At 35.0% G+C, this 26,252-nt stretch overlaps 1 protein-coding gene across 1 annotated transcript in view; it reads right to left on the bottom strand.

Moving 5' to 3' along the window:
- The window catches only part of TRHDE (thyrotropin releasing hormone degrading enzyme), a gene marked incomplete at its 5' end in the record, with an annotated part of 402,285 nt that overhangs the window by 82,162 nt on the left and 293,871 nt on the right, over window positions 1-26,252 (bottom strand). Inside the window, 3 exons of the mRNA XM_082636310.1 lie at window positions 1,960-2,048; window positions 7,221-7,408; window positions 8,054-8,119. Coding sequence (XP_082492436.1) covers window positions 1,960-2,048; window positions 7,221-7,408; window positions 8,054-8,119 — 343 coding nt within the window. The remainder of the gene's footprint in view (window positions 1-1,959; window positions 2,049-7,220; window positions 7,409-8,053; window positions 8,120-26,252) is intronic.

Raw genomic sequence — 26,252 nt, 5'->3', positions numbered from 1 at the left:
CTCCCAGAGTTATGCACCGCAAAAAGTATGCAGCTGTGTATAACACCTAAATGTATTACCATAGGGGACGTTTTAGGCAAACATACGGTTTGAAATATCATGTTATTATTCCTGATTAATAATAAAAGACTGTAAATAAAATCAACCTCTCAAATACAACCTGTTGCCATTGGTCAAGAAAAGCCATGATAGTAATAATCTAAAATGGAGTATAATCTGTTTCACTATGCTGTACACCTGAAACTGATGTAATGTTGTAAATCAACCAAACTTCAATAAAAACAAAGAAAAAAAAAGAAAAGTCATGATACTCTTCTAGATACTCTGTGTGGAATAAGCGGATACCATGAATAACAGCATAGACATAACTAGGGAGTTATAGAGGAAATGGACCTGGGAAAAGTATTCAAGAAGAATCAGACTTGCCTTGAATCCCTGCATTGTCTAAAAGTGAAAGTTGGGGATGATCCTGACATTTGATCAGTGTCTTTGCACTCTTCTAAGTTCCCATTTTCATTCTACCTTCCAGTGAGAAATGTTTTATTTCTGAAAACTGTTCTATTTCGTGTTCCTAGCAATCCTATGGAGCGATGACTTCATTCTAATAGCTGAATCATTACAATAGAAGCTCACTGCTTTCACTCATCATTTCATAATAAATTATGTAGATAAATAAAACAACCATATGAAGATAAAGAGAAGTATAAAGACAATAGAGTAAGTGTGAATTCAGAATCACGGTATAAAAACTAATTTGAAGCAATGAAAAGAATAGATTATAGTAAGCAATTTAAAGGAGAAACACCAATACATTTTAAAGTAAGCATTTCAATGCATCACTACATTACATATGAATGTTTCACACACAATGTATATAAATGAAAGCATATATATTCATAATATGTGATGATGTGTTAAAAATACAACAACATGAATATCTGAATAAAAATTCAACTGGCAAAACAAGTGTTTATATTTCTGGTAGGCAGATTAGATTCTGCTGTGAGACCTTTTTCTTATATGTATGTGTGTATGTATTTTAAGCACTTACATCTCCCTAATAGGAGCAAGACTGAGGAGAAGAAACAATATTTTTTGTTGTTTATTTATACTTCACCTTACTTCAAAAAAAGATTTGTGGTTGTTTAAATTATGCTTCCAAAATAGCAAGAAAACATAAAGTAGCAGAATGTGAGAAAGGAGTAAGAAAAACAAAATGTGAACATACTTGACCATGTAAATCTAAATGAAACGTTACAGAAAAGATGATAATTGGCTTTTTCTTCAATTCAATGGAAAACAGAAATAAAACAGACCTGTTTCACACTCTAGTATGAAGCATTTAGATTGGATTCAAGAAATAGCTTTCTGACAGTGAATTGAAATAGGCAACTATCTTATTTGAAGATATTTAGAAATAGAGTAGAATCTCATCTTTCTCTGATCCTTAAGAGTTAACCCTACCTAAGGGATGGTTTTATGACCTAGCAAGCCTCTCCCTTCTGGCCCTATAATTATCTAATTCTACAGAGAATATTGCCTCACCCATTCTTTAAAGAGCCAGTCTGGTAAAGAGAAGATAGCTGGAAAATGGAATAAAAAATGTGGCCTGTGTTTCAGTATCTGGCATACTGTTCTATTGGGAGTTACGATTGTAATTCTATTACATTCAGGATTATAAAATAGTACAGTTTAAAGCAGTTAAGATTAGTACAAGTACTTAGATTTAAATTTTCTCTTTACCATCAAAGACACAAATAAATTTAATAATTATATCAGTGGACTGAAATTAGAGTATGTAGAAACTATACTATATTATACTTAAATTTATAGAGGTTATCCCTCTATATTCTCTTTCTAATTTGTCTTTATTCACAGTTTTATAACAGCTGATACAAGAGGTTAAGTTGCTAAACAATTATCTGAAACCAAATTCTCAGGGGAGAACACATTTTTTACCTGATTTGTTAGACACCCAAATAATTGCTTCTGAAGACACATAGCTTCTATTTCCTACCACAATAGTTAATGGGATCTGCCACAGGTAACTGCAAAATAAAAGAGAAACTTTAAGAATAAAAATGGTTACAACAAACAAACAACATTTCCTATGTACCTCCTATGTGATTTTTCTTATTCTCTTTAGGAGAATTTTTTAAATTCCCCAGTCATAAATGTAAGGAATAGGTCAAGAAGATGAATTCACTCTTTCAATATCGCTAAGCAGACTTGGACTCTCAGAGTTTTAATTTCAACACAAAAGATGGACTACCAACAAAACAATTTATCTTGGAAAAAAAGATTTGAATTTTACATGAGGAATAAAAAGTAGCTAAAATCTATAAATCTGAGCTGCACCATATATTGAGTAAAGTCTTAAAATAACTCCTTTCAACTTGATTCTGCATTAGATTAATGCCCGTTCCAGTGGTTTCATGCATTTACATTTCAACATTCTCCTCATTTACTTAACTATTCTTAAAAAACACCTTTGTCAGATTGTATAGAAAGGATAATACAGCACAGATAAAGTTATTCAGCAAAGTAGGGACAAAAAGCAAAACTGATCAGATCCCCCTAAAATCCAGATCAATACAAAGAACACCATGGGACACAATGCTTTGTTTTCTGAAATGGAATTTCCAAATTGATGTGTGAAATCAACCACCAATGTGCAGGGATCAGTCATGAGTCTCAGCTATTAAAGAGAAGCGTTTTCTAGAACATGACTTTTTATAGGACAAAAATTTAGGCCTATACTTGTACGTGAAGTAATATCAATTTAACCTCAAATGAGCAGCGGGAGATAAATTGGATAGTCTTACGGTAAAATCCAATGACTACATTTTGTTCCCCTAAAATATAGCCAGGTTGTGTTAACCAACCATTGCACCATTAGCAACAGGGATAGTCAACAATATGCAGTATGAGAAAAATATTTCTGACCTGAAAACTATAAGAATACACTATGAGCTCAGTAACTATGGGAATTAATGGAGAATTGAGAATTTGTCAGGGAACATGTCTGGGGCTATGTAGCTAAAAATAGAATGAATATGTCTTTTGATGGGAGAGGACATCTCCAAATCTATCATATGGAATTTGATTATTATTTTATCATTTCATGTCTCCCATTCACAATAATCAGAATTTAGTAATAGCAAAAATCCAAATGGAAGACTGGAAGAAATTCCTAGTGTTATACCAACTGCTATCTCCAACATAGAAAGTTAATATGTTTAAGATTCTAAATTTTAAAAGTATATGCTATACTTAATCAGACAAACATTTTTGAGTGTCAACTATGTGGAGACATGCTGCTATACTGAATGGACTCCGGACAATTGATCAGGAAATAAACAACCTATTGTAGCGAAACAGGTATTGTTTGTAGGGTAGACATTGGTGAACGCCAACCCATGTACACTCTTTAACAAATATCCCCAAGCTCATAACATGATACTAAGAATATGCCACAAGTATTTAATAATGGATTTATTGTTAGGAAGATACAGAGAATTTATATAATAAATTTATATATAAATATGTATAGCTGTTCTCTAAAACTAATGAATCTTTTCGATTAACTGAAATTATTAGGTAAGAGACAACAATGCCTGACTCTGCATCTGATTCTCGAATTAAACTATGAACTCATTTTTGTGTACCTAATATCTTCCAAAAGCCTGGAAATGAAATGCTTCCATAAATTGCTATTGAAATGGATTGAATGAGACTGAAGTAAAATAAAAGGAACTATATCAGTCTATAATAAGACAGAGATTAACTTTATGAAATTGATTTTTTTAGTACAGATTGTCTATATTGAGTTGGGGCAACTAAATTTTGAAGGCAAATAAATATCAGTTAAAGGGCCAGAAATATATAAAATTGAAGATGTTTAAAACTCTTCAAGGATAAATGTGTCTTTTTTGTAACGTGATCATAAAATATTTATGAAATAGTACTTGCTCCTAATATAAACATACTTATAATTTTACATTTATTTAAACTGTATCCTTCTAAATAATGAAACTAGAAATTACAATAAAAATTGATATGTTTTGATTTTGAGTTTTAGCAAAAGTCTCTAAAGTCAAGAAGGAGAGATTCATATCAATACCTCCATTGTTGCTTACAGACAATTCCACATACAAGAAACTTCCTAAATGGCAGACACTGTACTGTATAGCAATGTTCAGATGCAAAAAAAGAAGTTAACTTTAAGGTATTGCGATACAAACATTGGGGCATTTTGTAAAACTTTTAAAATACCCTCTATATTTTTCCTAAGAATGTTTTTTGGCCTCTATTCTATGTGTGTGTGTGTGTGTGTGTGTGTATGTATACACAAAATCTATACATTGTCACAAAGACAAAGTAAAAATTACAAATCACCAAGCACTATATGAAGTTTATATTATTTCTGAATTGCTATACTATCAATACTATACAAGTTATTTTCCTTAACTTTCCAAACAACACATATTTGATCTTTCTACAAATTTCATTTTTAAGATCAAAGAAAGCATGGCAATTATGTTGCTTTATGATTACAACTTAAAAGGCTAGAAGACCCTAAACATTGTGGGTGAAAAGCTCTGTGTGGTGTGCTGTAAAAAAATCCAAAACTGCAGTGAGTTATGTTAAAAAAGAAACTAGAAAAAAGAACCTGCGAAATTAAATTGTGCCCCCGCCCCTTAAGTTTAACTTGAATTTTAGTCATCTCATTTTAAGAAGAAAAAAACAAAAACAATGCACTTCAAAAGACTCTCAAGATATTTTTTATTTAACTGTTCCTGGGACTACCTCTCTTCAACGTAGGTCACATTTTTATAATAAAGCAATGTTTATTCTAATGATTATGTTAAGGTAGAAAAGAGTAGGTGCTTATTTTAGCTGGAGTGAAAAAACTTTTTAAAAAATGGTACCAATATTAGTGAAGCATTAATGTAGATGCCATGAAAAATGGTTCCGAGGTTGCTATCATCGGACCCAAAACAAAAGGAGATAAATATAATTCTCTGTAGCACAGGACTCCAAGAAGCTCCATATGTATAGGAGACATTACTGAACATTACAATGTATTAACTTTATAAAGAAAAAAAAGCTACACAAATTCACAATTTCCCAAATACCAAAATGCTAGCAAATATTTTACTCACTTTCACATATCAACTAACTTTATGCAATTATTATATAAAGATCTTTCCTTTCTATGCTGCAATATAGCTACCATATATGAAAAATATGATTACTATATACATTAAAAATGCTCTAGGCATGTTGTAGTGACATTCCAGTGTCCTCGACAAAACTGAAGACAAAGAATTGATTATACTGTCACAGAAAATATCCACAATTCATGGGTTTCCTGGCGTAAATGGGCACCATGTTTTACTGCATTAACTATTTGCAGTATATGATAAAGATCTAAGAAGGTTACAGACAAAGCGCAGATAGAATTGGTATTGAAGATTTGACCACAATGTTATAGTGAATTAAATTATCAATAATATAAAACTGAATACTAAAATTTCAACTGCAAACTTTATTATTTCAAAATAGATATAAAATAAATTTTGAGACTGATGGAATGCCATGCATTATCTCACTCAATATTTTCTATGCCAAGTTCTCAGCATTCAAAACCATTCACATGATTTTATAACTCCAGCAAAAACAAAGCTCTGTAACAGCTTTGTATAGGTATATATACCTATGCAGACTGGGAGAAAGCCTTCTTTTAAAGAGTCAGACTTGCGGCCGATACATCTGGCTCATATTATAGGTTGACAGAGTATTTTTGTTCAAAATTTGTTCTGTCATCTGCATGTCCTTTATGTTTTTCTGCATCAGTGATGCTTGTGTAAGAATGATCATTCTCAAAGGCAAGGCCTGAATCTCTCTAACTTTGCCACAGTCAAGTAGTTTTTATGTAATTCCTGACAAGGCCAGGGTTGATGCCTAAGCAGGTTTCACCTGGGGCCAGACCGTGGTTGACCAGAAGCAGTGTTTGGCAGCTGTGAGGAATCCAGGCTGGGTGAAGGGTTGACAGAGTCAGATCCTGACAGTGTGGCAGGATAATACCCTGTATTCCACAGGTGCAAACAGTTAGATTACAAGGGCAGTCTGCTGAAGGACAGTGTATATAATGAGCAGGAGATTTAAGACAAAACTTTCTTAGGTGAGTTCCCAATTTAGTCACCAGAAAACATTCATGAATTTCTCAGTCACTTCTACCTGGACCCTGTCTTGGAGCTACCCTACTTAGGTATGATTTTCATTCCTCTTAGAGATAACAAAGAAAGCTTAATGCATGCTTCACATATCCTAGATACTGATGGATGATAAAATCAGATTCCTAATATACCAAATGGGAGACAGCATGACCAGTCTAATCCCAACGCCTCACTTTATTTATTAATTTTGACCTCCATCCCTCCCTGTCCCGCTCCCAACCTCTTATCCGGATATCTTAGAAAAAAATACAATGAAATGATTTAAATTCTACCTTTCCTTGGCTCAGCTTTAATAAAGCACAAAAGAGTGGGAAAACATGAACTAGGAAAGAATCACTACATGCTGAATTTTCAGGAATTAAATAAGAATTTCAAATGAAAGTTAAAGTAACAACAAGTCAAGTTCTATGTATGTTGTGTTAATGGTTTTTAAACACTAAAAGTGAGGGCAGAGAATGTATTTTGATCCTAAGTGGCATTGATACTTAGACCATTTTAAATGGATCTAATTTGAGTTCCTCTGGCTCAGACACTACTTAGTCTGGTTGTGGGTTTTTGTTTGTTTAACTAGCCTTTCTGGATTGTTAGTTTCTGTTCTTGTCTATTCTACAAATCTTGGTTTTCTCAATACCATTTAATCCACTTCAAAGTATTTTAACTTTCTTAAATTTAATTCAAAAAACATTTACAGGGAAAAGTAAAAAAAAAAAGCACACATTATTGTTTTAAATGACCATCATAATTTAAATCCTGTCTTCTTAAAATAACTTTAGCATGCTGCCACCTTGATAGTTAAAATATCTGGAAATGGGAGTAAAAGAGGGTTCAAAATGAAAATACCATCTGTAAATAAAGAAATGAAAACTATATTTTGAGTACTTTTCATAATTCTGTTATCAATTATTTTTAAAACGTTAAAATGCAAAGTGAAACATAAAAAACAAAAGCAATTTTTCCACATAAACAACAGAGTTGTACCTGTTATTTTGAGGTTCATGTGCTTTAGTTTTAGCACTGATGTCATAAATAAAATGTTGCTGTGTAATTATTATTCTATTTTCTGCTGTTGTATTTCCCAAGATGGTGATAACAGGATAACCCATCTGGAGTGTCCACTGATCCATTACTTCTTGTATATTTACATACTTTCCATTCCTTTTTAAAGCCTTTATAACCAAAATTGTATAAATTAATTTTATAAACATAAACTATAAACATAATTAACATTAAACCATTTTCATGTTTACTTTTATGATTTACTTAAGTATGAAAACATTTAAAATCGGTGAAACTAATATAATGTGTTAGTAAAATTAATCTTCTTGCCTTAGCTTAAGCTTCATGCATATATATATATATACATAGAAATAAAAACTTTATTAACATTAAAGTTTTTACCTAATGGAAGATGAAATATATTTTATTGTTAAAGCAAGTACTTACTTGCAGCATCTTTAAGCATCCCCAGTATGTCTAGAATTAAACTTAAATACTTGTTATTCACTTACAGAGAGAAAGTTCTTTACCATCCATATTTCACTCAAACATGAATATCTGACACCCTATTAAAATTATATTTCAGAAGTATTATCATGTTTGAAAGTAGGCAAGATATCTTTAACTACCATTGTAGCTGAATTAATTTTAAAACTCATTATCCTTATAATATAATACATGAAAGCAATATCAAGAAAAGGGAAATATAAAAAGTAAAAACAAACCATCAGTGTCAATAAAAGTTATGAATGTTTTATAAACTCCATTCAAATATTCAAGAAGAGGCTTTGGCTTTCAAGCTTCCTATACTTTACCTCTGATAGTGTATTCCAGAGATCATTTCTGGCTGCATTGCCATACTTATGAATAGTTAAGTAATCCTACAAAGAATATAAAATTGTAATTACAATTCAAAGGCTAAGCAATTTCCAGTAAACACATTTATTTCTCAATTCGGTTAACCATTTCCATTTGTTGGAACTGCCTTAACACAAAGATAAAGACGTGCAAAAAAGGTGAAGAATCTCATTTTAAAATATTCCAAAGAGATTGAACTATAGCATATTTCTTAATTAAATCATCAAACAATACTAATCTCTTAAAATTTATTTTCATAGCCATAATCACTTTTATGGATTTCCAGGGTCAAAGATCTTCCTCTAATTTAGCAAGTCAAACTCAGGCAATTTTGAAGAAACTACCTCTGCAATGAAATATTTAGGGGAAACTTTCTCATCAGGCTTTCATGTTGAAGTGTTGAAAAAAATATCTTGTTTTATGGAAAAAGGAAAAAAACAACCTGACTGATATATTCTTATGTGAAGAGGGATTGTTTTGCCAAAAAGGTGATGACTATCTCCACAACTTGTCCAGTTCCCTGTCTCTCTGCAAAGGACAGGCTGCCTAATACAAAAATGATATATACATATTTCCATGAGTTTGAAACACATATTAATATTTAATAAGAAAAGGTCAATCCTAAGTTTATTTAATATTTTTGAGCTTAGGACTTCACATTTCTCATTTTCAATCATTAGTAGTTTAACATACACACTTTCTGATTCATGTCTGTTCCCTTCTAAGAAGCGTGGTTTATGTCACTGTGAATGTGTTATTTAGTTATGGCTACTTGGCATTTTTTTTTCTGATTTCAAAGTGGAAAAATCAATAGAAAACAGTGTTTTATATTATGAAACAGTGTCCCCTCCTTCATCTGAAATTCCATTATCTCTACAACACCTAGGTAGTAGACAAAATCTTAATTTACATCATAGTACTAAACTGAAAAAATTTTGCTGACTCCTTTCAGTACTTTATGTAGAGTGGAATAATTTGGGGATAATTAAAGTTGGGGAAGCAAATTTTCTGAAATACAAATTGTAGCACCTGTGACAGATTCAGCTTTCTTGGTAACTCACAGCACAGCAAATGGCAACTCCCACTTAATCAGACTCCTAGAGATGCAGTACTCAACACTAACTTAGCAACCACAAACTCATCGTCATCATCAGGTGTTAGAAATAACTTTACTGAAAAAACACAAGCCTGAATGACCAATCTGAATCCTAACTTTGGCTTTGAACATGCCACATGAGGCATTTCCAATTAGAACTCAAGGACCAGGATTTAAATCAGCTATTTCAGATTTAGTTGTCCGAATTATTTTTTATGCTTGTTTAGCACTTAAGTGAATAAATTTGGGGAAAATAGGAATTATGAAACATAAATTTAAATTTTATTTTAAATAAATAATAATAATGCTATAATAATAAAGTTTTAACATTAGAACTATTTATTATTGGATTCTGTTTATGTATAGTGCTGCTAGGATAATCCAAAAGAGGGAACAAAGGAATACTACATAGACCTTGAAAGGTCCAATACATAACTACATGTTTCTCTTCACAGACAGATCACAAAAATCCAACAGTTCATGATATGAGTTGACCTTGGCCCAATACTGATCATCAACTTGAGCTCTCGGTTCTCTCCCCAATTCAGAATAAAGTTCAAATTTACATTTCAAGCAGGCTGAAATGGCAAAAACTCAAATGTTTTCCTTAGTTATTTTAACCTTCCTCTTGCACAAATATAGTCATATTTTGAATTGAGGAAATTTTGCTTTGTCTTTGTAGAATTACAAAACCACTTAAGAGAATAGTGAGTGTGGTTTTTTGATGATCAATCATTTATTTACTTGTCCATCCCACAAAATGTATGGTGCACTTTGCATGTGCCAGGCAGCTTACCAGGTGCTGGGGCAACAGTGGTGGAGAAAATTTTACTGAGAATAACTAGAAATACTGAGATGCGATTTGTGTAGGAAGGTTTCTGTGACTGAAACTGGGGAAGTCTTGGTACAATAACCACTTGATAAGATGAATCAAATATTTGGTATGAGATTGAATAAGAAGATTTTAAGTTCTGGTCAAACCTACAAGTCAATGAATATGGACATGGCTGGAGTTATGAACCTGAAAAGAAAATTTATATTTATGTGTATGAAAGTCAATCAGCAGTAGATATGACATAATATAAAGTAGAAGAATGATTTAATACTAACACTGTAAAGAGAATTGTGGGTTCTCTATACAGAGTATTTCAGAAACAGTAGAGTTGTTGAAAAGAGTAAAACCAAGACGACCACTAGAATATTCTTAAGGAACATAAACAACAATATAAACTGATTAAAAGTTAAAAGCAGGGACTTCCCTGGTGGCGCTGTGGTTAAGAATCCCCTGCCAATGCAGGGGACACGGGTTCAAGCCCTGGTCCGGGAAGATCCCACATGCCGCAGAGCAAGTAAGCCACTGCGCCACAACTACTGAGCCTGCATGCCACAGCTACTAAAGCCTGCGCACCTAGAGCCTATGCTCCGCAACAAGAAAAGCCACCGCAATAAGCCCACGCACCACAACAAAGAGTAGTCACTGCTCACCGCAACTAGAGAAAGCCCGCGCACAGCAACGAAGACCCAGTGCAGCCAAATAAATAAATAAATAAATACATTTTTAAAAAAGTTAAAAGCATGTTAAGCAAAAGTATATTCTGATACATAAAGTGCAGGAATGGGAGTCTGACTGTCTTTGTTCAAATCCATATTCCAACACTCCCTAGTTGTATGATCTCTGGCAAATCACTTAAACTCTTTGTGCCTGTCTTCACATCTAGAAAATAAGGATAATAAAAATACCTGCTGCATAGAACTTTTCTGAGAAATAAATGATTTAATATCTGTACAGTGTTAAAAAGCAAAGAGTGCTTAACACAGTAATGTCTATTCAATAGACAGTGGCTGCTATAATCTTATTAATCATTTCAGGTTACAGGTTGGAAAACTGAGTAACAAAAGCAAAAGCATCATTAATGATAATAATTAAAGAACACAGTTACATGAAAACAATATTTGCTTCCCTTTTAGCACTAAGTTGCTTTATATCTTATTTCATTCAACCCCAAGATGACATTTATGAGTTAGATGTTATCATCAACACTTAATAAATCAAAACACTGGAACTCAGAGACTCCAGCCCGTGTCCAAACCCCACATCTGTGCACACAACTGCTGACCCAAATCCAGTATCTACGAGACGACACACAGGTGGCTAAGAGTCATGTTCAATGCTGAACTCATTGTCCTCCCCTATATCAGCTCCTTTTGGGAGCCCTTCCCCAGGGATGGCCCTTCCATCCACCTCAACCAAGGAGTCATCCTTGATGCCTTTCTCTCCCTCTCCACCACGTTCAGGTAATGATCCACATCCTAAATAGCCCCCTAATAGTCCCCCTTCCTTTTAGCTGTTTGGCAGCCGCTGTACAGTATCTTGCCCAGATGACTACTACTGCTACTACTTCTGCTTTGTCCCTCTCAAATCTAAGCTCTTTCACGCAGTCATGCATGAATACTTTTCATCAAATATACGTATGAATCCCTGCTGCCTTCAGAATATAGTCCAAACAGACCTCAATGTAACTTAAAGGTGTCCCTTATAGTCCGGTCCCTCTGTACCTCTCCAGTCTCATCCATTACTTTGTTGGCCGCCTGCCTCAACTTAACCATTTTCACCTTTCTTGCAGACGTCTAATGCGTATTTTCTCCCTTTTCTAGTCCCCTGCACAAGCAGTTCTCCACACGCTCTTTTCTCCTTTGCCCGTTTAAATTCAATTCAATCTCCAGGACTCAAGTGTGCATGTCCTTCGGGAATCCTTTCTTGCCCATTCTCACCCCCTTCCTAATTCTGAGTTAAGCACCCCTCTTATATTCTTACATGCTTCACCATATAAGAGCAATTATCACACTGTTATAATTGCCTGTTTACTAGTTTGACTGCCCACATAGTCTATAAACTCCATGAGAGTGAGGACCCTGTGATTCCGTTTACCACTATTTAACCAGCATCTATGTGCCCAGCCTGGTACCCAGTAGATGCTCAATATATTTGTGTGATTTCTGACTTTCCTTATGCAGTATGCCTTTCTGCAGACAGCTGACAATGCAGTAAAGAGAGATTTCTTGTACCTATCATGTTCCCCCTAAATGTCATATTTAAATGCTAAATACTTAATTTATTATTTCAGTGAGTATTTGTCGGATATATAACTTGCAATGATATATACAGTTGGCCCCGATGTCATCAAAAGACTGTAAACTATTGGGTATGAGACGGTTTTTTGTTTAACTTTCTTTGCTAACAAGTGACACGGTTCATAACATTTTATATATAAAAGCCAATGGGACTAATAAAGACAAGGGGAAAAGTAAAAAGTGAGCTGAGGAAGTAAAGCACTATTATCTTTTAAGATTTATGTGGAAATAATTATGGAATACTTGCTCTACTATTAACGAGCCCTTCAGCATGTTGAAACAGAGGATCAACCATATAAATGGTTTATTCCTCAGGACACGGAGGGACAGTTTGATAAAAATCAAAGAGGGGGCTTCCCTGGTGGCGCAGTGGTTCAGAGTCCGCCTGCCGATGCAGGGGACACGGGTTCGTGCCCCGGTCCGGGAGGATCCCACATACCGCGGAGCGGCTGGGCCCGTGAGCCATGGCCGCTGAGCCTGCGCGTCCGGAGCCTGTGCTCTGCAACGGGAGAGGCCACAGCAGTGAGAGGCCCGCGTACCGCAAAAAAAAAAAAAAAAAAAAAAAAAAATCAAAGAGGTATGGACTGGCTTGTATGTGTTCAGCTGCAAATAACAAAAAATCCACCCTGGGATGACTTCTTTAATAACAAGATTTATTCTTTCCTACTATAAGAAGGTAAGATAGAGCCGCAGCTCTTTTCCTATGGAATTCTTTTGGCCCCATCTTTACCTAAGTTTTGGCTTTATCCTCACATTTGGGGCTAGATGGCTGCAGCAACCCCACGCATTCAGATGTAACATCACATAGAGGAAAATATGGATTTTTTTTCCTGAGAATCTCTGTTTAAGAATCAGAAAAGCTCTCCCTCAAATCCTACATCAAACTCCGCACGTTTCCCGTTTAGCCGAATTCTATCATGTGCTCTAAACAAAATCTGTTAGTGAAATTTTGGGGGGGGGATTGCACAAGTCAGGACCCAGTCCTATGAAGTATATGATTATATAGATGAGGATGAGAATCCAAACAAATCAAAATTTGGTTTAGGGCTTCCCTGGTGGCGCAGTGGTTGAGAGTCCGCCTGCCGATGCAGGGGACACGGGTTCGTGCCCCGATCCCGGAAGATCCCACATGCCGCGGAGCGGCTGGGCCCGCGAGCCATGGCCGCGGAGCCTGTGTGTCCGGAGCCTGTGCTCCGCAACGGGAGAGGCCACAGCAGTGAGAGGCCCGCGTACAGCAAAAAAAAAAAAAAAAAATTTGGTTTATAAGAAAGAAGAGGAGACTAGCTTATGGGTAGACCACCAACAGTGTTTTCTCCAATGAGACAAGGGATGCAAGTCCAGGCCTCAGTGACCCTGGGAAGCAGGATCCTTTCTACTTCCAAGAATAGTCTGGGAAACGCCAGGTAAATCGAGCACTGACTTTTCTGACTATGTGACAAGAAGTTTGAAGCAAGGGTTTAAAATATTGTTCCTTTCTATTAAGAATAATTGTACCTCAAAATATTTGTACTGGGCACTTGTCATTCTTTTGGCTTTCTGGTATTTAAACACCACTTTTATATGAGGGCAATAACTAACTCATCATGGAATCTTAGAGGATAGTGAGGGCTCTCTCACTTGAAATGGAAGGGACAAAATGCTCATCCTCTCCACTCTTCCTGTCAGCTACAACATGGACACAAGTGGATACTTCATCCCAGGACTGTTAATCCTACAGGATCAATGCAAAGGAGCAGCAATCACTGAAATTACATTCCCTGTAATGGTGACACTGAGGGTCCAGATACAGCCATGCTAATGGCAGCAACTGAACCAGCCAGTACTGTGACATGACCTTGGCTAGGTTTCTTAATTTCCGAGTCTCCTTTAGTTCCTGTTATCTGCTTTGTAAGCCTGACTCTCCACACTTCCCAATGATTCCAAGGACTGCCCTACATACTTCCAAAAAATTCCTTTTTGCTTAATTTAGTCAGAGTTTCTTTCTGTTGCTTGCAACCCAAAATCCTGACTGATACAACACTAATGGGTGATACAAAACAAAGATGTCTTACATTTTCTTGGTTTCCTCAGCAAGAAAAATAGAAACAATCTCTCAGGACTTATGCAAAACGTAAAAAAAGAACACCCAGTTCTATTTAGTAAATCAACTGGGCTTTTATATTATTAGGTATGGAAGAAAGAGGTGGATAGTTTAAAAAAAAAGAGGCAGATAAGAAGGTTGGGAAAAAAGATATGAAAGTTCCACAGAGAGGAGTGCACAGAGAGTGACAAGAATAAAAAATAAAACTCTGTAAAACTTGTGTCTTAAACAAAGCTTCTAGAGCAGAGGCTTTTAAATTGGGACCCATAAGGTCTAGAATTAAATATTTCTAAGTGTGGGCATTATTAGGGTAAAGTGATCTTAAAGGGATCCATAGACAACAACAAAAGCAGACTAAAAGCTGCCAGATCACAGCAATGTCACACAAGGGTTGGACAAAACCCATTTGAAGCCTGGCCATGCATTTCAGAGGATGCTTCTACATTCCCTGACCTTGAGAAACAGAAGTAAAAGACTAAGACAGTGACGGATGACCAACTAAAACACAAGAAAGCTAGGCTATAGATCAAAATATTACTTTTGTTAATGTCTGAATACTGGTTGGAGATTATGAAATTAAGTAAAAACAAGTAGCCAAGTACTGAAAAAGCACTATGCAAAATAAAAGAATGTTTACATTTTAATTCTACTAGATAAGAACCAAGGATAAAAGGAATAAATAATTATTAAATTTTTATTATTAAATTATAACAAGTTTCCAAGGAGGAAATCCAGTAAAATAGAAACCATTACCAAACATTCTGAGGTACAGCAGTTTCTGACCACAGGATACAATAAAAAAAGAGGTGGAATTTAGGAAGGAAAGTTGTTTGAATAGCTACGATGATAATAGTTGAAAAGTCAGTTATATCATTGTTTGCAGGCCATTTTGATTTTGATTTTTTAAATGTGTGCTTAACTTAAATTTACTTTCAGAAGTTGCTTACTTAGATATAGGAATATTCAGATATTTCCATAGGAACAAAAGGGCATTTCACATGTTTTAAAAATCCATTACTCCACCTAATGAGTGTAAATTTTGTAAAATCAGTATACTCTCTTAAAGGACTGTGAAATATGCCAGAAAATTTTAAATCAAAACAACCTGCTAGCCCATGAAAGTTTTTTTTGTCTGTTTGCCTGAAATTACAGACAATGGCGTATTCTCACTTCAGTTCTGTTTTCGCCTATCTTTTATTTAGCAATTATAGATCATACCATCAATGCCCCAACATGCAGGAGCATCACCAGAGGCGCAATATTGCCACTGTTGAATTTGTACTCCATCCCAGAACAACCTGACAGGGTCCTACACCTGTCAGCAAAATAGCGTGAATGTTAAGTCTATAGGGGTGTTCTGGGGTACTAAAATATCCCCACCTCTCACTTCTGCTGCTAGCTTGAAATATTACTGAGACATAAAATGAATCTATTGGTAAAACTGAAGTTTGTGAATTGCTTTTTCTGAATGCCCTGGTAAAGTGTTTGGACCACAGCAAGCTCACAAAACAGATAAAGTATATCCTGGCCGGTCAGAATATACTGCCTTTTGTAAATCAAGATACCCACTGACTGCAGGCCACGTACAGGGAGTTCTCTCACTCAGCGCCGGTGCTGCTGACTCGCTGAGAAGACAATGAAACTCAGTTGAGAAAGAGGTAGTGTGCATATTCAGAAAAACTAAGAATTCAGGCCAATCCTTACCAGCCATGTGATCTTGGGTAAGATATCTATTTTCTCTAAACCTTAATTTCTTCAACTGGAAAAAGTAGATAATACAGCACTTACTTGAGAACAGTGTGCATAGAAAATGACATAAAACAAGTAAAGCACTCAGGAAGAAAAAGCCTGCCACACAAAGAACCCAAGAAACGTTAGTTATTTTAAGATCAAGCTCAAGGGAAGAAAGTCTAGAGTCAACATCTTCTTCTTCAACCCTAACCTCCAAGAGAAGTCAAAACGTTCTAGAGGCCCAAGGAAATTAACTGGACTAACTTGTAGGAGGAAAGTGCCCAGAGGACATTGTTTTTTACTTTTAAAAAGTAAAATTGCAAGAAAAAAAATTGAGATCAAAGCTTCTTTAGACTTGAGAAAAGCTTAGAAACCTTCCCTTATCCAAGGGTGGAGAAAGAAAGAGACTGTGAGGTCTAGAACTCTGTTTTTCGCCGAGGTCTACTGAGGTGACAAGACCACTAATGGGGGGAGGGGTCCATGAAATGGGGGCACTAGTTAGGTTCCTCAGCACAAAATAGCCATACCTAAGGGAGCACTAAAGCAGCAAAGACACTAACCTCCAGGTGACCAGAAAGGCAAGGGTTGGGCAAGATACATACCGAACATTCGGGCAGCGTGCACTATCTCACTTCTTTCCTGAAACTAATATGACTGACTATCAGTGTGGATGAGAACAGACATTCTTCGCTGTATGTTCTGGCCTGATAAAGTTCCCTGGAACATTCTCCTATGAATGGGCATGACATAAGGGGAATTCCATAAGGACAGACTAAATTTCCCATATGCTCAGAAGCATGAGGGATTTCTTTTATTCAGTGTTAAAATAATATACACTTACTAATATGTTATTTACTGTTAACATTACTAATGGCGGGTATTTGTCTATCAGATCCTTCCTGGTTTTGTTTCCCTGGTTATCCAGCTTCTATTTCATAGTTTATCTTAATTCCTAACAAACAGCCTCATCTCCTTTGCAGCTCTGTTTTTCAATTAGACTAGTTGGCAAATATCCCATTCCTGGATGAATTCAAGTATTTGCCTTCTTCAAACCTGTACCCATACAGCTGAGCATCACAGGAAAAAATAAGGCAATTGAGCAGTTGTGTTTTCTTTTTTTTTTAAATAAAAACTGGCTCACCGTATTTATTTGTTTGTTTGTTTGTTTGTTTTTGGCTGCGTTGGGTCTTCGTTGCTGCCCACAGGCATTCTCTAGTTGTGGCAAGCTGAGGCTACTCTTCGTTGCAGGGCATGGGCTTCTCATTGCGGTGGCTTCTCTTGTTGCAGAGCATGGGCTCTAGGCGCACGGGCTTCAGTAGCTGTGGCTTGAGGGCTGTAGAGCACAGGCTCAGTAGTTGTGGAGCACGGGCTTAGTTGCTCTGCGGCATGTGGGATCTTCCGGGACCAGGGCTCGAACCCGTGTCCCGTGCATTGGCAGGCAGATTCTTAACCACTGCACCACCAGGAAAGCCCCTGTGCTTTCTTATAAATTTCATAAGCACCAAACTCAAATAGGCACTCAATAAAACCAGGCAGCCATGCCTTCCTATTCTTCCCAATCCTCAATATTCAAATCTGTCTACTGGGCAGCATTACCTCACTTTCAGCTATTGACCTTGCCTCAGATACACTAAAAACACAGAATTTGGAATTCCCTGGTGGTCCAGTGGTTAGGATTTGGTGTTTTCACTGCTGTGACCTCAGGTTTGATCCCTGGTAAGGGAACTAAGATCCCACAAACCTCAAAGTGTGGCATAATTAATTAATTAATTAATTTAAAAAAAAAAGAATTCATCAGAAAATGAACTCCTTTATTTTCCAATTTCCAAATTTACTGGAAGGGTCTCTCCTATCAAAGACCAGTCTTTTTACTGTCTCAAGAACCAAAATCCCAGTTGTCTCTTTCTTCTGCAACATTATCAAACTCTTCTGTCCCGACTACTTCTCTACCAGCCTAAAATGAGTACAACCGTCTCCCATCTTTAAAAAACAAAACAGAAACTTTCCTTAGCCCGTATCCTCCTCTAACTACCTACCCTGTTTTTCTGATCTCCTTCCTTGGAAAATTTAAAAAATTTTATCCTACATACACTATCTCTACTTAGGTATTTCCCATCCACTCTTATTTTTTTTTAGATTAATTTTTATTGGGGTATAGTTGCTTTGCAACGTGTGTTAGTTTCTACTGTACAGCAAAATGAATCAGCTATACATATACATATACCCCCTCCTTTTTGGATTTCCTTCCCATTTAGGTCCCCACAGGACATTAAGTAGAGTTCCCTGAGCTATACATTATGTTCTCATTAGTTATCTATTTTATACATAGTATCAATAGTGTATATGTGTCAATCCCAGTCTCCTAATTCCTCCGGACTCCCTCTTCCCCCTTGGTATCCATACATTTGTTCTCTACGTCTATGTCTCTATTTCTGCTTTGCAAATAAGATCATCTATACCATTTTTCTAGATTCCACATATATGCATTAATATACATTTGTTTTTCTCTTTCTGATTTACTTTACTCTGTATGACACTCTTTAACCCATTCCACTGAAGTCATTAGGTTGCAAACTGCCAAAAGGAACACTTTTTAGTCTTTATTCTGCTCTATCCCTTGGCTGCATTTAACCTTCTTGATCACTTTCTTTTTATTGAAATAATAGGTTTTTTTCTTGACACGAGTAACACCATACCCTTGGTGTTCTGCCTGCCTCTCTGACTATTTATTCCACCTCAGTCTTTTTTACCAGCCCCTTCCTCTTCCTTCAACCTCCAACTGCTACAGCCCTTCAGGGCTTGGTCTCAGGCCTTCAACCCAGAAACTTCAGAATCATTCCTAGGTACTTTTTCTTCCTCATCTCTCAACTACCACACTCTTCACCCAATCTATACCAAGGTCCATTTCATTCTCCCTTCAAAAAACATTTTGAATCCATCCATGTCTCTGTACCTCTACTAACTATTTAAGCCTCTGTCATCTCTCACCCGAATATTAAAATATCTTCCTAATTTTATTACCTGATTCCTCCTCTCTTGGTATGCTGATTGCTCCAATCCCAATGTATTATTACAATTAGTCAGATAACTATTTTAAATATAAATGGAGCCATGCTACATCCCAGCTTTAAAACTGTTGAATAGCCTCCCACTGCACTCAGAATAAAACCCAACCCTCTTAAGCACAGTGCACTTTGGCATCCCACAATTAGCTCCTGCCCTCATCTCCCCCCTCATCTCTTGCCCCTACTAACGCTGCTCGTCTACATTAGTTTCTTTATTTTCCTTGAAAATGCTCAGTTCCTTCCCTCAGCCCTTTGCACAAGCCCTTCCATCTTTCTGGAATGATCTCCCCGGACCCCCACCTCTTTCTCACCCTTCAGAACTGAAGACACATGCATTCTTTCCAAGGAGGATTTTCTAAACACCTAACCTAAAGTTACCTGACCCACCCACCCATATGTTATCATACAACATCCGATTTTTTTCCTGCCTAGCATTTAGCACACTTAGTAAATAGGCCTGTATTTGCTCTTTTCCTTTTTAGCATCAATCTTATCCAGTGATATGATTCATGAGATCAGGAGGCATATCTGCTGTGTGTAGCATGCCCTGAATGCTTATTATTTATCAGAGTGTCTAACATTGAGCGGCTATGTAATAAATACGTGTGGAATAAATGAGTAACTGAACATATCTGATGGGTGAACAACGTGGATATAAAACTAAAGAGAGCTGATACAGCAAGAGAAATCACAATTTTGGTTTATTAGCACAAAGCACTAAGAAAAGTTTTTAACACTAAAATGAGTTATTGCTCTTAAGAGGGGAAAAATGATCTGTAACATAATCATAGAGAGAGACCTTGAGCAGAAGAGAAAAGATGAATACGAGAGACTGATTGCAAAAGGAAATGAGATGCAGGATGACAAATGGATATCCCCATTTCTTTGTGTGTCATACTAACACAGAGCCTTCTCTTCCATAGACAGAAACACAGAGGTAGATCAACATGGAATTTTGAATACATTTGAACCTTTTGTAAGATAGATAGATATCTATCTAGGCTAAGATAGATATCTATCTTATCTTAGGCTTACACCTCTTAAGCCACTAATTTATAACATATGGTTTTTCAGAACAATAATTTTGACATTTAGATATGATAGGGAAAAGAAGTTGTATAAATGTTATGGTTCATTATTTTTATAACTGTTGAATATTTATAAATAGTTATGTTATAAAAAAGTAGAACTTCAGTTTTTTACACAGATAAACACATGGATAAATATGTCATAAAAAAGCAAGTGATAAGAGTGAAATGCAAGAGAATATATGAAAAGTTTTCAACCTCAATTGTGATAAAAATATATACACTGAAATAGCAATATTTTACTTATTAAATTAGTAAGAAATTTATTTTGAAAATAAGACACAATGTTGTTTGCTTAGTGTATTGTAAAAAGAGAACTTCAAACTTTATTTCTACCATTATATATTGACTTAATATTTCAGAAGAAAAATTGATAATATGCTTTGAGAAATGTAGATGAAAAGGCAATCAAAATATAATGGGAAAATCTATAATTTAAAAATTGCTACAGTGTGGTTTATTTAACAAAAATTGGAAAGCAATCTAAATGTTTGCCAACAAGGAAAAAGCTAAAAATATTATGTACATCTATGCCATAATACTAGTATTAGACTCTATACTAAAACCACCAAGCAATTATGAAAATGTGAGTAAAAAAGAAAAAAAAACTTCCCAACCTAGAAGGTTTCTTTAGCATCAAAACTTTCAACATTGCCAAATATATACTTCTAGGCTATTACATGAACATTCTGAAAAGAGAACATAAAATAAGAGAAAAAATAAATTAAAAAAGGAAACGAAAGAAAACTGCTGATGCAAGAGCTAAGTAGATTAGAGAAAAATGCCTCTAAGGCAAGTTTATTGTACCTCTGAACTAGCAATCTAACCAAATGGTAACATTTACAAGGGGAGAGGGTGTTTGCAGATAGGTATACATACCCCAGTGTGTACAATTCACTGATGTGTATGCATTTACACGCATACCAATATACGAATATATCACCCATTAGCCAAATGTGTCAAATCATTTCACAAATACATTTTAAAGGTATCAAAAACATCATTTTATAGTATCAACCCTATGAGTTAAAATGAATAACATATCTTGAGCTCTTAACGAACAGGCAAAAGAAAACCAGTAAGAATAAGTTTCTAAAACCTCCCATTAAACCGGGTCAATGCTTGTGGGATGAACAAATAGAGATATATGTCATTACTAATGAAGGCTTTTTAGTTAATGCTATACAGTCACAGTAGTCAACTAACAACATTTAATTCAGAGGCAAAATGATAAGGATTCAATCAGTAGCTGTATACAAACAAATTCATTGAAATTGAGTTATAGAAGTTATTTTCTCTGATTGAGAAATATGAATAGCTATTGCTATTTAATTTTTTAAAGTACTTGATTTTTATTAGAGATAATATTCTTGATTCTCAAATCCATGGAATCTTTCCTTAAAATTAATATTTTTCTCTATAGCATACTCATTAATTTTAGCTTTGTAGTTGGTCTTTAATAAGTTAAATGTTAATTAGGTCAAATCCAATGACTAAACATCATCAATGATAGTATTATAATCACATGGTATTGACTGATCACAAAAAATTATTATGATGAGTTAACCTTTCTACCTATACCATACCTAAAACTGCACAGTGATTTAAGTGAAACACGGAGAAATTGAACAAAACCTATCTATGGTCATTTAATTTTAGATTAAGCATGATTCAGCTACTATCTGGATAAAAGCCAATAATATCTCTTCAGAAAGGAAATTAACTTTGACACATGGTCTCTGTTCCTCTGTTATTTTCTGACTTTTTATTTATCTAAAAACCTACATGCAAGGGAGCAAACACTCTTTCACAAACATAAGCTTGCAGTTTTCAAATAAAAATCCTGTGTACATATGTTAACATATAACTTCTCACTGGAGCACAAGTTATTTAGTATGTTGTTGCTACTAATAATCCCTATAGCTTTGTGCTGTCATTACCTTCAGGCTATCAGAATTTTATGAGCACAAACCAATAATAATGATATTTCCCTTTTGCTTTCTATCCACACCTCATTGCCTTACATTGATTTGCATAAGCAATTTCCACCCTGATAATTGGAGGCAAACATCTTTTTGTAGGTTACCTTATGGAAAAGAGCAGTTAAATACTAATCAAGAGAAATCTTTCTTTATTCAACCATATTTTAAATGATATTGAATTACCCTCATTAGATAAGCAGGAGGGTGACTCACTTTCTGACATGGATTTCAGAGTGAGCTTATATCAAGTTTAGCAATGATCTTTCTTCATAATTTCAGTTCCCTGGTGTTGCCTCATAACAACATGAAGAATGGTACTGTAGATCATTAAAACAATATTGTTTTGTTTGAAAAGAAAAAGCAGTAGTTATGTACTAATTATTTTTTAATAGCTACTGAGCCAATCAATGTTATCTGAGGATTTCAAAATTATAGCTTTATTCTTTTATTTCCAAAAAACTCAAAGAAAAATTTAAAAAATGTTACTAGGGGGATTAAAACAAGTAAAAATGAATTAAGAAAGGTTAAATTCATGTGAAACAATTCTATCTAAAAGAATCCTTATCTGAATTATTTACTTTAAAAAGAAGCCTAGAATACTTATGTAAGAACGAGGATTTGAGCTGTGGAAGCTTAAATTATAAAAACAAGGTAAAAGAAGTAGATCCTAATTTAGTGGATCTATACACATAAACATTGCTACATATGGGTGAAAATTAATATATATGTACTTAAACAATAAGAAGCCTAGGAAATTAAAAATGTGAGAATTTCAGAAAGATTCAGCAATTCTTACAGTAATAGGGTTTGAGCATGAGGTAAACTAAGATGACACACAGAACACAGTGCCACCAAAGCCAACTGAAGAAAGTGATTCAAGGACTTCTGGATTACGATGGTGAATTGAACAACCACATCTAAGTTCACTCCCTCCCAAAACCTGACTAGAGCTACACTGCGTGTATGGGTGTTGTTTCTCTGTGACACCAAGATTTCTTGATTTTCTGAAATCTAGCGGTGGCTTTCCTGACTTTCACTCCACTAACCCTCCCAACAGGGTCAAAGCCAAATAGTCTTAATACTCAGATGATTAACTGAAGATTCAAGGACACTTTTGCACATCTAGTTAACAAATTTTCCCATCAAATTGAAATAGCTGTCCTAAATTAAAGTATCAAACCCAAATTGTCTAGCTAGTAAAATGCATTAAATGTCTTAGATGCAGAGAATTTGAAAGATGAAAAAAACTTAGAGAGCATTTAATTCTACTCTTGCATTTTGTAACTATAAAGTCAGAGGCCACGAAAGGTTTAGTTACTAGCAGAAAGCCCATCATTAATTAGAAACAGGAATAAGAATTGTTTCTCTCTACTTATTCCATTGCCTCTTGTGTCCCCAAATATGCCAGCTATTGATTTGGGAAATCGATTATGGAAGAGCAATAGCTATACAGAGTTTGCAAAAATACAAGTATTTCTATGTTTTAAAAAATGTATTATTTACGAGTGGCATACATGATCCAACAAGGGTTTAAGCTTCGTTTGCTGTGTTCCGCTTTCAATTTAAACATCAAAACAAAACGGAAGCTGACATTAATGGTAGTCAGGACTAATTTTTTATGACTGTATATACTGTCTATTACATTCTAAATAGATAGAATGTATGTTCTATCTATTACATACTGTAAGAAGTTTTGAGGCAACTTATTTTAAAAATTATGCAAGACTGAACCATTTAAGCATCAGACAAAATTCAAGAGATAAGGGAAGTAGACCAAAAAATCAAGAAGATCAGATCAAGGAAAGTTGTGATTATTCACTATAAAAGTGTTTACCACCAGACTTTCTGATAGCTGATCGAATAGATTTATGGGTACTAGGAGTCCCTTCCTACTGAAGGATATACGTGTAAGTTGAAACCTGAAATATGTTGTCCAATACAAAATATTATAAAAGTTAGAAAAATGTAGTTGAATCCATACTCAAATACTTGCTAAGTTAAATATAAACATGTGAACGGACCCATCTTTCTATATTATTATCATGTTTAATATACAAATATATTTATAGTTTATTTTATATCTATGTATATTTATTATGATATATCATATATTTATTTATATTATATTTTAAATTTATATCGTGTAAATATATCATATTTTATATATTTGTGCTTGTAAAAAAATGTTTGCTTTGTTCCCAAAAGAGCTTAAGATGGTTAATTAGGATTTAAAAAATACAAGAGAACACAAGTTTTAGAAGAAACCACCATTATACTATTGTCCCTGTGTGAAACATCAGGGCTAAGGTCCAAGTACTAAAACAAAAAGAAAAAAAAGGAAAGGAAAGATGGAGGAGGGAAGAAAGAAGAAAGGAAGAGAGGGAGGAAGGAAGAGAGGAAGAGGGAGGGAGGGAGGGGAAAACATATGAAAAATATACTGTCTGCAACTTGGGATGCCGACACCTATAAATCTAACCCTGGCTCTGTCTGCAAATATAAACTTCCATTTGTCAACATAGAAATATCCATGGTTAATGTAAAGGCAATTAATAGATTTTCCAGCAGAGGTAAGTGCTGACAGTCCAGATTAGCTCTTTCAACAACATGTAAACCAACACTCCCCAGAGCCTTGTGGATGGGAAATATATTAATATCAACTCTGTGACCACTTAGTACCATGACATGAAGTGTCTGTTCAGGAGGTCATTTCCAAACTGTATTCCATACATCTTCATGCACAAGAGATGATAATTTATCACTTAGACGTAGGGATCTACTGTAAACTAATCCAAACTGCTGATGATACACTAAATCAGTTTGAGTGATGAATATAAATAAAGCTGCAAGGGAAGTACCGAAGGATAAAGATCTATCTGATCAATGAGATGTCACAAGGCAAATGAAATGCAATGTTGACAAACACAGAGTCCCACAGTTGAAAATTAACCAAATCAAGTATCAGAGCATAAAGGTGCACACATTAAAACAAGCTTCAAATGAAAATTTAATATAATGGGAGTCAGAGGGTATAGTCTAACTGTTTCAGATAAAACTGAACAGACTGGGTCAGTAGAAAAGGGTGAATTATATATTGATGTATTTTGCATACTATAGAAATTGTGACAAGATAAAGAAAAATGTTGCAAAACAACAATCCTTTCCAGATAACATAACTATAGTTATTCAATCTGCCAAGCAAATCTATACACACAAGTGAGAAAAGAAAACAATAAAAATTGTATACAGAAAATGATTTCACATCAACTTGTGTAGCCCTTATGAAAGCTTAGATATTTTCTGGAACTGTACTGTCTGCTACAACTTCAGTGGGAAAAACAAAGGAGTGGGGATAAGGAAGGACGTTTCTCCAGACAGTTGATATTCATGGAGGGCACACCTGGAGAAAAAAGGTTTTCCTAACTATGTGATCAGAATAGAGACTTTAGCACCCGCAAACAGGTTCAATGGAATTCAGCTATTCTGAAGGTGTCCCTAATGGGAAGAGCTGATTTTAAAGTAAATTTCAACCCCTGCTGGGACAATTCAGTAAAAAAACTTTCTAAGGGAAATTATTCTTCAAGAAATTTATATATTTTTTCTCTGTTGTGTTAACGTATTTATAGCTTTGTCATAACATATTTAACTCTTGCTTTGTATTTTATCTTTTGGTTTATTTTGGGTAAAGATAGAATTACACTACTAAAATATGACCTGATCCCATATGTAGTTTATTTAAATTTCAGAATGAAAAGCTTACTAAGAACAGCTAAGATTGATTGCTCTCTCTGTCTTAGCATAATTGTATTTCAGGTGAACATCAATTTACTTTAAAGGACACTTCTAAGTAGAATGCATCATAAATAATTCATCAATCACAGCTGCTAGGAACATCATTTACTCCAACAGATTCAATGGAATAAAAGTTCTATTTCTCTATATTTGCCTTCAAGAATTTAAGAATCCTCCTTTTCTAAGAATCTAC

Source organism: Mesoplodon mirus, assembly GCF_964341445.2.
Source record: "Mesoplodon mirus genome assembly, chromosome: 11".
NCBI classification, from domain to species: domain Eukaryota; kingdom Metazoa; phylum Chordata; class Mammalia; order Artiodactyla; family Ziphiidae; genus Mesoplodon; species Mesoplodon mirus.
The sequence above is the reverse complement of the archived record's forward strand: the minus strand, read 5'-3'. Positions and strand labels throughout refer to the sequence as shown.